The sequence below is a fragment of the Salvelinus namaycush genome, chromosome 9, assembly GCF_016432855.1.
Source record: "Salvelinus namaycush isolate Seneca chromosome 9, SaNama_1.0, whole genome shotgun sequence".
Classification (NCBI taxonomy): domain Eukaryota; kingdom Metazoa; phylum Chordata; class Actinopteri; order Salmoniformes; family Salmonidae; genus Salvelinus; species Salvelinus namaycush.
The window spans coordinates 6007617-6022193 of record NC_052315.1 but is presented as its reverse complement, the minus strand read 5'-3'; the positions used below and the strand labels follow the sequence as shown (position 1 = coordinate 6022193).

The following is a 14577-nucleotide window of genomic DNA, read 5'->3' as shown; positions in this document are numbered from 1 at the left end:
GAGTGGAGGGGTAGTATAGTATAGTAGTGGAGTGGAGGGGTAGTATAGTAGTGGAGTGGAGGGGTAGTATAGTAGTGGAGTGGAGGGGTAGTATAGTAGTGGAGTGGAGGGGTAGTATAGTAGTGGAGTGGAGGGGTAGTATAGTAGTGGAGTGGAGGGGTAGTATAGTAGTGGAGTGGAGGGGTAGTATAGTAGTGGAGTAGAGGGGTAGTATAGTAGTGGAGTAGAGGGGTAGTATAGTAGTGGAGTAGAGGGGTAGTATAGTAGTGGAGTGGAGGGGTAGTATAGTAGTGGAGTAGAGGGGTAGTATAGTAGTGGAGTGGAGGGGTAGTATAGTATAGTAGTGGAGTGGAGGGGTAGTATAGTATAGTAGTGGAGTGGAGGGGTAGTATAGTAGTGGAGTGGAGGGGTAGTATAGTATAGTAGTGGAGTGGAGGGGTAGTATAGTATAGTAGTGGAGTGGAGGGGTAGTATAGTATAGTAGTGGAGTGGAGGGGTAGTATAGTATAGTAGTGGAGTGGAGGGGTAGTATAGTATAGTAGTGGAGTGGAGGGGTAGTATAGTAGTGGAGTGGAGGGGTAGTATAGTAGTGGAGTGGAGGGGTAGTATAGTATAGTAGTGGAGTGGAGGGGTAGTATAGTAGAGTAGTGGAGTGGAGGGGTAGTATAGTAGTGGAGTGGAGGGGTAGTATAGTATAGTAGTGGAGTGGAGGGGTAGTATAGTAGTGGAGGGGTAGTATAGTAGTGGAGTAGAGGGGTAGTATCGTAGTGGAGTGGAGGGGTAGTATTGTAGTGGAGTAGAGGGGTAGTATTGTAGAGGGGTAGTATAGTAGTGGAGTAGAGGGGTAGTATAGTAGTGGAGTAGAGGGGTAGTATAGTAGTGGAGTGGAGGGGTAGTATAGTATAGTAGTGGAGTGGAGGGGTAGTATAGTGTAGTAGTGGAGGGGTAGTATAGTATAGTAGTGGAGGGGTAGTATAGTATAGTAGTGGAGGGGTAGTATAGTGTAGTGGAGTGGAGGGGTAGTATTGTAGAGGGGTAGTATAGTAGTGGAGTGGAGGGGTAGTATTGTAGTGGAGTAGAGGGGTAGTATTGTAGAGGGGTAGTATTGGAGTGGAGTAGAGGGGTAGTATTGGAGTGGAGTAGAGGGGTTGTATTGGAGTGGAGTAGAGGGGTTGTATTGGAGTGGAGTAGAGGGGTTGTATTGGAGTGGAGTAGAGGGGTAGTATTGGAGTGGAGTAGAGGGGTAGTATAGTATTGTAGTGGAGGGGTAGTATAGTAGCGGAGGGGTAGTATAGTAGTGGAGTGGAGGGGTAGTATAGTAGTGGAGTGGAGGGGTAGTATAGTAGTGGAGTGGAGGGGTAGTATAGTAGTGGAGGGGTAGTATAGTAGTGGGGTAGTATTGTAGTGGAGTAGAGGGGTAGTATTGTAGTGGAGTAGAGGGGTAGTATTGTAGTGGAGTAGAGGGGTAGTATCGTAGTGGAGGGATAGTATAGTAGTGGAGGGGTAGTATAGTAGTGGGGTAGTATAGTAGTGGAGTGGAGGGGTAGTATTGTAGTGGAGTAGAGGGGTAGTATCGTAGTGGAGTGGAGGGGTAGTATAGTAGTGGAGTGAGTAGATGTACCTTTGATTCCCAAACCTCGGGGTCTAGAGGAGCATTAGGACTCGCTGGGAGCTAGAGCTGCTGCATCCATAGCACCAAGTCCGACTCGTAATGTCGTCGTGGAGGTATGTAGTGCCGTAGTTTGCAGTACGTCTCCAAACGGTTCAACCCCGTCCAAGTTGATCGCTCGGCCTCGTCCAAGTTGATCGCTCGGCCTTAGCCACCATCACATGAAGGCGTTTGGGAGGAGGGATGATATCTGTTTCTCTTTTCTCAACTGCTTTTTCTTCACATCATTTGCTGCTTGTCTCCTCCGTCTCTCACTTTTCCCCCGTCTCCTCCGTCTCTCACTTCTCCCCCGTCTCCTCCGTCTCTCACTTCTCTCACGTCTCCTCCGTCTCTCATGTCTCCCCCGTCTCTCACTCCTCCCCCGTCTCTCACTCCTCCCCCGTCTCTCACTCCTCCCCCGTCTCTCACTCCTCCCCCGTCTCTCACTCCTCCCCCGTCTCTCACTCCTCCCCCGTCTCTCACTCCTCCCCCGTCTCTCACGTCTCCCCCGTCTATCACTCCTCCCCCGTCTATCACTCCTCCCCCGTCTCTCACTCCTCCCCCGTCTCTCACTCCTCCCCCGTCTATCACTCCTCCCCCGTCTCTCACTCCTCCCCCGTCTCTCACTCCTCCCCCGTCTCTCACTCATCCCCCGTCTATCACTCATCCCCCGTCTATCACTCCTCCCCCGTCTATCACTCCTCCCCCGTCTATCACTCCTCCCCCGTCTCTCACTCCTCCCCCGTCTATCACTCCTCCCCCGTCTATCACTCCTCCTTCGTCTCTCACTCCAGGGCGTATGACAACATATCATGAGTAACGGTGACAGCTCCTCATGCTGGTAACTGTCTAGAACGGATCATCCGGTCGGATGGCTTCTTTTCAAACGTTGGGCAGTGAGCCATTTCTTAACTTATCAGCCGGGGTTTGGTGGGCCTTAACAACTGTCGCGCATGAGCAGAATACTAAATGACAGTGGCACAAGTGGGCATCAGCCTGGATCCCATAGACACTGAAAACTACCTCATCTGAAAACTACCTCATCTGAAAACTACCTCATTTGAAAACTACCTCATCTGACAGCTTTAAAGATCTGGGGTTCGCCATGGTTATGGTCTATCTAAGTAAATTTTTTCAGAAAAGGCCAGACATTGAACTGTAGTGACTTGATGTAAATGTTTTCAGATTAGGCCAGACGTTGAACTGTAGTGACTTGATGTAAATGTTTTCAGATAAGGCCAGACGTTGAACTGTAGTGACTTGATGTAAATGTTTTCAGTTAAGGCCAGACGTTGAACTGCGTTGATATACAGCAAACAGGCCCTTCTTTCTGTTCCAGTATTTTTCCCCAATAGCTGACTCGTGTCTTGGCGTTTCCTTCAAAATGTAATGTTATTTCATGATGGACTTCAATATGTAGCCACTCCACATGTGTATAAATAACTTTCCTCCTCCTTTCCCATTTAGTGGATATTTTGAAGCAAATCGACATTCCATCAGTGTTTGTTAGTGAAGAGACTGCCAACTCCCTGAAAGAAGACTACACATACGACAAGGGGTGAGTCTGGGAGCTAAATCTAATTTCCATGTCTATCAACATCAAGGCTAATTCAAGCCTCGGACATTACAGGCACCTTAACTGGCATGGGCTCTCTAACAACGATGTCCACATAAATCTGTCAGTGTCATGTTGTTAAATAATATATTCCTTTATTCAATGAATTCAGTGGAAAGACAACAAAACGGATTGTCCATCTTTATGACGTAATAATGTAACACGATGTGTTGACTTGCCGGCGTCATAAAGCAGGTAATCTGCCTCACGACGTGTCATCACTCTCCCAGCGCTCTGCACGAGATCGGTGGATAATCTGGGAATTTTAAAATGTCTCGAGTTCCTCAAAAATAGCCGACTATATAGGCAGACTGCCATGTTGTCACTAATGGACCTCTTTCTCCTCCTTGATATCAATCCTACATTCAGGTTAGTATCTCTGTTAACCAGGTATACTATAAATGTACATGAGTGGGCCAATCCTCAGTCTGTTTGCCTGGAAATATTGCGTTGTTCTCGAGCAACGTTAACTGAATTAGCCTACTATGTATGTGGGCAACAACGACGACAGTGAGAAAAGTAAATGTGTCTTATAGCCTCATAACCCATTATTTCAGTGTGAAATCACATTAGACAGATGGACGGAGTTGTCAGGGTTTTTTTTTTTCCAGTGTAAAATGTAAATGAGTCGCCTCAAGATGACGGGCTGTGTCGAAACGCTCCAATCACAACGACTCCTTTTTTAGGTCACTATGGATGCTTTCCAGATAGCGTCCTATTCTTTTATATAGTGCACTATATAAGGAAGTGTACTTTATAGGTTAAAGGGGAGGCCTTTGGGATGCAGATTATTATTTGGAGTGTGTTATTGTCAATTCTTACCACTCTTGAATATCTCTCCATAATGGTGCTGTTGTTGATCCCCAGGGGTCATGTGGTCCTCATGCCAGACTTCAGCCTGCCTCTGGAATACTACCTGATTCCCTTCCTCATCACCGTGGGAATCTGCCTCATCCTCATCGTTGTTTTCATGGTAGGCAAAATACACTGGAGAGTTCATTCATTTAATGTGATTGAGTCAATGGTGTCATGGCAGATCTGTCCCAGTAGTAGGGAGTTTTCTAGGATGTTCTGGTCTGAGGGCACTAGGAATAGGCCTGGTGACGATATTATCAAGCTAGGACAAATAACAGAGCGCGTGCTCATTCCATTCTTTTTTCTAGATAACTCAAACATTATTACTAGAAGAAGAACCAGTTACCCAAGTCATCCCATTTCCTACAGAATTGACACAATAACGTTGATTAATGTAATTCTGTTAAATGTCCATACAAATATTTCTTTAGTATTGGTTGTGGAATTTTTCAACTGCAGAGAATTCTTATAATTTGAAAAATAACTGTCAATCAAATGGTGCCGTTAGACTTTTGGCAAGAGGGTGCGTGGTTCGATGTACACGGGCGTTGTGAGGTTCAGAAAAACTCTTGTGGAGTATCCATCAGGATATTCGGTGAGGTTAAGGGGCTTAAAACTCCCTAACTGACTTTTCCCTCCTCGCTCAGATCACCAAGTTTGTCCAGGACAGACACAGGGCTCGGAGAAGCCGTTTGCGCAAGGACCAACTGAAGAAACTACCCATTCACAAGTACAAGAAAGGTATGGAGGGATATAGCTATCAACATGGTAATCTGGACAGTTTTGTGTTAAGCATTGATGGCACTCCCCTCGTGTTGTGTAATGCCCTGATCTTTTTACATCTGTGAATTGTAGTAATGTCTGTTAGGGATGTGTGTTACCCCTTATGTTTTTCTCACTTTGCGTTAAAGAAAAACTGCTTCAACACAGGTTCAGGTCGCCACTGCTGAGGGAGCACCTGTGTACATGGGGATTTGACATGGGAGAACAAAGAGTCTTAAAATAGTTTTGTGTTTGTTTGCCTGCCTTTTGTATGCGTCAACAACACAAAGATTGAAATCTGGCTTTATGATCGGAAAGCACACTTACCCTTGTATGAGGGCATTAATCTATCGACCTTTGTCCTCAACGAACAGTTGACCGTAAACGCAGATCTAGCAGGTCATCCTAGATGAGAACCACAAACTGATCTTAGCTCTCAACCGGCTCGGGCCACGCTACGCCTTGTGTCATGTGACTGGGCCACGATGACGGTGACGTTAAGAACGACTTATGAAATAATGAGATTAGCCAGGCCGTCATTGGAAATAAGAATTGGTTCTTAAGTGACCTTTCTGGTCAAATAAAGGTTAAAAAAAAATACAGCTTGATTTTCCAAAAAGCCAACCCCACAGATTAAGGCTCCTTACTCTTGAGACTAAATACAGGGCTGAAGGTGAGTAATGCCACTATCTCAATATATAAATACATCTTCTGTTTACCTTGACGGAGGTATTTTAAACTCCTGAATTGAAACTCCTGGACTTGAGAGGTTTTCCTCCATTTTGCGCTTGTCTCTTCTCAGTGCAGGAGGAATTTATAGTCCATGCTTTTGCATTGCTAATAGGGTTTGTCCAAGATATTCTGCGAATGTCAGTCCTGAGTAGCATGTTGTCTGCATTCAGTCCTCTTTTCACACTGGGAAGGAGTTTAGATGCCCCTGCCGGATTTGTGGTGGGAAGCCATTAGAAATCTGCTGTGCAGGGAACACTGAGGAGATTTTGTCTGAGTCTGGCTGGCGCATACTAAGTAGCCCCCTCGCAGAGCTTATAATGGGGGTATGGCAAGACTCCTCCCTCTGGCTGGCAGTAGCATGTGCTCTGAGGAGAGGCAAACGGGCAACACACAGAAACTGTGTGTGTGTGTGTGTGTGTGGCTGTGCGACAGTCCTTGTCTGACTGACAGTTTTCGCGGGCGTTCCAGAGAGTTCAGACGTCCCAGGGAATGGATCCATCAGTTAGCTGGGTTTCTGCTCGCTCTGCCAGTGTTGTGGCGATACAAAGCGGGGACACCAAATCTCTACCTAATCACCCTTTTAAGCCCTGAACTCCGGATCCCTGCAATCATCGCACAGAATGGGTCTCTGGGGACTCCGGAAGGCCTATACCTCGCCGTTTTTATAGAGCGTTTAAGTAGTGGCAGGTAAGGGGATAGAATTGAGTGTTATCAACGACAGATTGGACTGTTTTGTATTTAAAACTATGATCTGAGGGTTTTCTCGCTGCTGATTGGCCTGTTAGAACTGAAGGGGAGTATTCCAATATTGTTAGTTGTTCCTAATAGGCCGGAGTGGGTTTGCCAGCTTGGCGCCATTTCAACATGGAAGGTGAGTAGCTGGATAACTAGTCTAGCAGAGCGATGTTCCGGGATGGAATGGCATCCCAGATTCACACACGTCCGTGGCCAAACCTTGCAGCTTCCCTATACTTCTCTCTACATGGGGAGGCTGATGAATCACGGAGCCTTTTAAAATCGCTCGTCTGACTCGTTCTGTGCTCATTGTTTACACGAACGGGCTGCTCTTTATACCTTTTTATACGCAACTCAGCGCTCACGTTCTCCAGCCTGGGGTATTTTTAGCCATCCCTTCTTCTGTCTTGGCTGGCTTTCTGGCTTCTGCTGCGATGTGGTAATGATGCCTAATGGTGCCCTCAGCCACCCGCCTCCTCTCCCTCAGCTAAACCTTGATGCCTGCTGAGTCTGGTCTCTAGGGATTTGTTATAGCAGGCTGTATGATACTGTGATGCCGTCTGTCTGTTTTGAATGGTTTTGTGGGCCTGGTCCTCATTGGCTGTGTGTGGGGTGTGGACAACTGAAAGAGAAGGCCTGTCACTAAGGGCTGTGGATTGGAACCAGTCTGTGCACACTGCAAAATGAAAATGTTAATTGAAGATGGGAACCACGCGCCACAATGATTTAATCGCATCATCTCCCACAAGTGCCTACAAGTCAGACAATTAAAATCAACTTCTCTCTGCACTAGCCTCTATGTCCTGTGCTGATAACACATCTAACCTACAGCCAGTGTTAACAATGCTAATCTAATCACCACAGATAAAAGGGGAAACCCAGATAGTTCATAGGGGGTATAAATCCGAAGCATCCGTTTTTAGAACTTCCAGTCACCACCAAATATGGTGATGAGAGGAAGTCCAGTGGCGGGAAGATGGAGCTAGATGAAACTGGGCCGACCTTTTTAACACATTTTCTCATCGAAGAAATATTCTGTTTCCAAAACTAATATCTGTCACGAACAGAGTGTATATACGTTTTGTAGACGACCCTTTGCCAAAGCTTCTAAAAACTGCATTGTTTAGGGCGAATAGAGTTATTGCACACACGCACTTCAGAGTAGGCGTTCCTTAACGGAAATATGCAGATACATGCTAAAAACACACCAATAAGGATCTCGCTCGTTCGTGCTTGGCCTCTACCCACCTCCTTACTTGTTCTACCCACTGTGTTCATATGCTCCCTTTGGAAACGACGCAGATGGAACTATCTTCCGTTAGTTACCAGTATCTTTGATATCACACTGGAGTGTTAGCACGCTAGGTCTTTTTTAGTTGTTTTCCCTGTCAATCCAGGGGCTGTTTGGGGCTGCGAGACTCAGATCCCAGAGAAGCACAGTGTGCACTGATGCAATTATACCTCCAGTGGTGTGAATAAAGCGAGTATTAATTCCCTTAAGTGAGCGATGCAGGCTTCTACGGGCAGCGGGATGACATGTGGGCGAGATGCTAGCTGATTAACCGGCCTAGCGTATTGTCTGTGCCGTTGCAGAGCGTCTAGTCTAGCCTGCAGCGGTAATGGGGAATTTGGTGTGTGTGTGTGTGTGTGTGTGTGAGAGAGAAGGGCGTGGGATGATGTCAGACTTGCATGTCTGGAGATGAGACTCACAGGCAGAACACACTGTACATAGAGCACAATGGGAGGGGCTTTGAATAGACCGGTACCTGTGTCAATGCCATGTACAATAGCAGCGTAATTACCACACAATACTAGTCTGAGGAGTATTATATTCAATAATACTAGGCTAGTAAACATGATGTAATACTAACATTAGCTAATTCTGGAGCATAGGGCCTAGTACCACTGTGCTGTGCCGATGTTGTACCTTGTGTTGATGCTAACTGTTTGCTAGCCTTGTTGTTAGCTGTTGATTAGCTTTTGAATTAGCTTTGATGCTATCCCTAGTTTTAGTTCCTGTGGTCTTCCTAGGAGGCTAATGCAGTTTTATAGCTCCTCGAGTATTGACTTTGGTGTAGCCTTATTGCTAGCCCGTGCATCATCCATATAAGCTTACCGTGTTGACTGTGTGCTTTTTGACTGTCTTTCCGGCTCTGGTTAAGGCGGAGGGTGTGTGTCTGGTGTCGCCACCAGATGAGGAGCAGACACAACAACCTCCATACCAGAGGAAGCCAGGGAGATTCATTTCCCCTCGCTCTAGTTCACTCTTCTAAAACCACTCAACCCAAGATGGTACCTCATTGCTCCATGTCTGAGAGGGACCGGGCTCTCCCTCTGACCCCTGCCCTCTGCTTCTCTCCCCGGGGCTCTCTGACTGATGAGTCACCGTGTGTGCTCCTCCCCTCCCCTGTTCCAGCCCTGGGCTGAATATATACACTGAGGCTTTGTGAACAGTGAGGCAGGAAGATGGTGATACAGCCCTTCTATCTGTAGGTAGTTGTGCAGATCTGTGCCCGTCACACAAAAGTCACAAGTGTACACACACAAACACATTGTTGTCTCCTCGCTCTGATTAGTTCAGTAGGGCAGTATGATTCTTCCTAAGACCGAGGAATGCTGGCTGGTTGACTGGCTGGAGCAAAATGGAGGACTTGCATTGACATTCTGGCTCTTTTTAAACTACTGGCCCCCAAAACCCCTTAGGGGCCTCTTCAACGCGATGTCAGTTGAGGGTAGTGTGGAAAAGAGCCTGTCGCAATCAGCGATAATGCGATAATAACGTGTTAATCAAACCGTATACAGAGTCTGATTAACATTATTGGCTAAACAGAGACTCTTCCAAATGGTTGAAGGTTTAATGCTTCTATAATTCTTTTCTTTTTTTTTACGCTGCTGTGTTTAAAAAACGTTATTGAATCTTTCGTTCCCACATATGTTGTTGACGTGTGATGTATCTAATGTAAATAGTGATATCATCACTACTAACAGTACTCAGTACATTGAGTGTAAAGTTCCAGGAAATGTGAGTAATATGCTCACATCAGCTCCTCTGATCAGCCGGAGGAGTTTAATCCCTTTTGTGAGAAGGGATGACCAGAAAGTGAATTTTGCTCAACAATCAATAATTCTGCCGCCATGCTTCTCTCTGACCGACACAAACTTGAACTGCTTGATAGGGACAGTGGCCTTGAAAAATATACTGATATCGGACCAATCAGATAAGGACCTCGTAGAAATCATCAAATGAAGACTAAAATGAACTTGAATTGAGGCGAGTTTGGACTCCCGAGTGGCGCAAGGCACTGCATCTCTGTGCTAGAGGCGTCACTACCAGACCCTTGTTTTGAGTCCAGGCTGTATCACAACCGGCCGTGATTGGGAGTCCCATAGGGGACTTGGCCCACAATTGGCCCACCGTCATTCCGGGTTTGGCCCGGGGTAGGCAGTCATTGTAAATAAGAATTTTGTTCTTAACTGATTTTCCCAGTTAAATAAAGGTTAAATATATATATTTTTTATACAAGCTGAATGGAGTACTTGACCATAAGGCACACGTGTTGTTTACTTTGCTATATCAGGTTGTTAAACTGGGCTGTTACGCTGCGGAGCAGGTCTTAGATGTCACTGTGTTTGTGCCTTTGTGTTATTCACTATGTCTTACTGAATACAACTAATAATACTAAGCAGTGCACCCCTGAGTTTGTGGTGTTGAAAGTATTTTTCTGCTTAGTGCTAAACTTCACTCAGAATAGCCCAGTGACACAGTTCAGCATTTCCTGAGTGTGCTAGACCCATGGCTTTTATAAAACGCTCCCTTTCTCTCACCCCTCTGTCCAGCACTGGGTTACAGAGAGCGAGGGAGAGAGAAGGAAGAGAGACTGGGGGAATTATAAAAAGAGAGGAAGTGTGACAAACAGAGAGTTGGAGAAAGGCAACAGAGACAGTCTGAGAAAAAGTGAACGAGACAGAGGAAAGGCACAAAAAAAAGAGGGAGAGTGACGTTATTGAAGGGGGGAGTGGCTGTGACTCCTCATCCTTATACGGTCACATGCAGTCCTGGCACGGATACTGGGGAACAGCCAAAACATGCTCATTTAAAGCTCGCATAAACACCGGCCCCTCCACAGCACTGCACATCCTCCTCCCCACAAGCGAAGTGGCAGGGAAGAATGCTGTGGAATTTCGAACGGGAATTTCTGGGCTTTTAGAGGGGGCCCAGCGTTTTTTCTGACTTGACCCGAGCCAAGAAGTCCTCCGGAACGTCAGGACTGAAAAAGGAAATACGCCTAGGCCCTATTCAGCAGCTGCCTACCTGGCAGCCATTTTGGAAAGAGTGAGAACTTAGTACGAAACGAATGTAGAGGAATGACCAGTGTGGTGTCAGAATGTAGAGGAATGATTCAGTTGTCAGTAGTCTGACTCAGCTCGTCATTTAAATAAATGCAGGCAACACAATGTCTTTATAAGGAGGATGTTTCTGTATATTGTCCTGCCATTGATCTTTGTCTTTTTGACCCAGGCGACGTCTACGATGTGTGCGCCATCTGCCTCGACGAGTATGAGGATGGAGACAAGCTCCGGGTCCTTCCCTGCTCCCACGGTGAGCCTGACCTACCCCCCTCCAAACAACCTACTGTCCTCTACCCCCCCCCCCCCCCCCAACAACCTACTGTCCTCTACCCCCAACAACCTACTGTCCTCTACCCCCAACAACCTACTGTCCTCTACCTCCAACAACCTACTGTCCTCTACCCCCAACAACCTACTGTCCTCTACCCCCAACAACCTACTGTCCTCTACCCCCAACAACCTACTGTCCTCTACACCCAACAACCTACTGTCCTCTACCCCCAACAACCTACTGTCCTCTACCCCCAACAACCTACTGTCCTCTACCCCCAACAACCTACTGTCCTCTACCCCCAACAACCTACTGTCCTCTACCCCCAACAACCTACTGTCCTCTACCCACAACAACCTACTGTCCTCTACACCCAACAACCTACTGTCCTCTACCCCCAACAACCTACTGTCCTCTACCCCCAACAACCTACTGTCCTCTACCCCCAACAACCTACTGTCCTCTACCCCCAACAACCTACTGTCCTCTACCCCCCCCCCCCCAACCTACTGTCCTCCACCCCCCCCCCAACCTACTGTCCTCTACTCCCAACAACCTACTGTCCTCTACCCCCAACAACCTACTGTCCTCTACCCCCAACAACCTACTGTCCTCTACCCCCAACAACCTACTGTCCTCTACCCCCAACAACCTACTGTCCTCTACCCCCCCCCCCCAACCTACTGTCCTCTACCCCCCCCCCCCCCAACCTACTGTCCTCTACCCCCAACAACCTACTGTCCTCTACCCCCCCCCCCCCCCAACCTACTGTCCTCTACCCCCAACAACCTACTGTCCTCTATCCCCAACAACCTACTGTCCTCTACCCCCAACAACCTACTGTCCTCTACCCCCAACAACCTACTGTCCTCTACCCCCAACAACCTACTGTCCTCTACCCCCAACAACCTACTGTCCTCTACCCCCAACAACCTACTGTCCTCTACCCCCCCCCCCCAACCTACTGTCCTCTACCCCCCCCCCCCAACCTACTGTCCTCTACCCCCAACAACCTACTGTCCTCTACCCCCCCCCCCCCAACCTACTGTCCTCTACCCCCAACAACCTACTGTCCTCTACCCCCAACAACCTACTGTCCTCTACCCCCAACAACCTACTGTCCTCTACCCCCAACAACCTACTGTCCTCTACACCCAACAACCTACTGTCCTCTACCCCCAACAACCTACTGTCCTCTACCCCCAACAACCTACTGTCCTCTACACCCAACAACCTACTGTCCTCTACACCCAACAACCTACTGTCCTCTACCCCCAACAACCTACTGTCCTCTACCTCCAACAACCTACTGTCCTCTACCTCCAACAACCTACTGTCCTCTATACACAACAACCTACTGTCCTCTACCCCCAACAACCTACTGTCCTCTACCCCCAACAACCTACTGTCCTCTACCCCCAACAACCTACTGTCCTCTACCCCCAACAACCTACTGTCCTCTACCCCCAACAACCTACTGTCCTCTACCCCCAACAACCTACTGTCCTCTACCCCCAACAACCTACTGTCCTCTACCCCCAACAACCTACTGTCCTCTACCCCCAACAACCTACTGTCCTCTACCCCCAACAACCTACTGTCCTCTACCCCCAACAACCTACTGTCCTCTACCCCCAACAACCTACTGTCCTCTACCCACAACAACCTACTGTCCTCTACACCCAACAACCTACTGTCCTCTACCCCCAACAACCTACTGTCCTCTACCCCAACAACCTACTGTCCTCTACCCCCAACAACCTACTGTCCTCTACCCCCAACAACCTACTGTCCTCTACCCCCCAACAACCTACTGTCCTCTACCCCCCCCCAACCTACTGTCCTCTACCCCCAACAACCTACTGTCCTCTACCCCAACAACCTACTGTCCTCTACCCCCAACAACCTACTGTCCTCTACCCCCAACAACCTACTGTCCTCTACCCCCAACAACCTACTGTCCTCTACCCCCAACAACCTACTGTCCTCTACCCCCAACAACCTACTGTCCTCTACCCCCAACAACCTACTGTCCTCTACCCCCAACAACCTACTGTCCTCTACCCCAACAACCTACTGTCCTCTACCCCAACAACCTACTGTCCTCTACCCCCAACAACCTACTGTCCTCTACCCCCAACAACCTACTGTCCTCTACCCCCAACAACCTACTGTCCTCTACCCCCAACAACCTACTGTCCTCTACCCCCAACAACCTACTGTCCTCTACCCCCAACAACCTACTGTCCTCTACCCCCAACAACCTACTGTCCTCTACCCCCAACAACCTACTGTCCTCTATACACAACAACCTACTGTCCTCTACCCCCAACAACCTACTGTCCTCTACCCCCAACAACCTACTGTCCTCTATACACAACAACCTACTGTCCTCTATACACAACAACCTACTGTCCTCTACCCCCAACAACCTACTGTCCTCTACCCCCAACAACCTACTGTCCTCTACCCCCCCCAACCTACTGTCCTCTACCCCCAACAACCTACTGTCCTCTACCCCCCCCCAACCTACTGTCCTCTACCCCCAACAACCTACTGTCCTCTACCCCCCCCCAACCTACTGTCCTCTACCCCCAACAACCTACTGTCCTCTACCCTCAACAACCTACTGTCCTCTACCCCCAACAACCTACTGTCCTCTACCCCCAACAACCTACTGTCCTCTACCCCCAACAACCTACTGTCCTCTACCCCCAACAACCTACTGTCCTCTACCCTCAACAACCTACTGTCCTCTACCCTCAACAATCTACTGTCCTCTACACCCAACAACCTACTGTCCTCTACCCCCCCCCAACCTACTGTCCTCTACCCACAACAACCTACTGTCCTCTATACACAACAACCTACTGTCCTCTACCCCCCCCAACAACCTACTGTCCTCTACCCCCAACAACCTACTGTCCTCTATACACAACAACCTACTGTCCTCTACCCCCAACAACCTACTGTCCTCTACCCCCAACAACCTACTGTCCTCTACCCCCAACAACCTACTGTCCTCTACCCCCAACAACCTACGGTCCTCTACCCTCAACAACCTACTGTCCTCTATACACAACAACCTACTGTCCTCTACACCCCCCAACAACCTACTGTCCTCTACCCACAACAACCTACTGTCCTCTACCCCCAACAACCTACTGTCCTCTACCCCCAACAACCTACTGTCCTCTACCCCCAACAACCTACTGTCCTCTACCCCCAACAACCTACTGTCCTCTACCCCCAACAACCTACTGTCCTCTACCCCCCCCCCCCCCCCCCCCACTGTCCTCTACCCCCCCCCCCCCCCCCAACCTACTGCCCTCTACCCCCAACAACCTACTGTCCTCTACACCCCCCCCCCAACCTACTGTCCTCTACCCCCAACAACCTACGGTCCTCTACCCTCAACAACCTACTGTCCTCTATACACAACAACCTACTGTCCTCTACACCCCCCAACAACCTACTGTCCTCTACCCACAACAACCTACTGTCCTCTACCCCCAACAACCTACTGTCCTCTACCCCCAACAACCTACTGTCCTCTACCCCCAACAACCTACTGTCCTCTACCCCCAACAACCTACTGTCCTCTACCCC

The 14577-nt window shown here is 48.5% G+C and overlaps 1 protein-coding gene across 1 annotated transcript in view; it reads left to right on the top strand.

The window, feature by feature from the left end:
• The window catches only part of LOC120053616 (E3 ubiquitin-protein ligase RNF13-like), an 89281-nt gene that overhangs the window by 57788 nt on the left and 16916 nt on the right, over window positions 1–14577 (top strand). The window contains exons 6-9 of the mRNA XM_039000758.1: window positions 3116–3206; window positions 4131–4236; window positions 4766–4859; window positions 10867–10947. Coding sequence (XP_038856686.1) covers window positions 3116–3206; window positions 4131–4236; window positions 4766–4859; window positions 10867–10947 — 372 coding nt within the window. The remainder of the gene's footprint in view (window positions 1–3115; window positions 3207–4130; window positions 4237–4765; window positions 4860–10866; window positions 10948–14577) is intronic.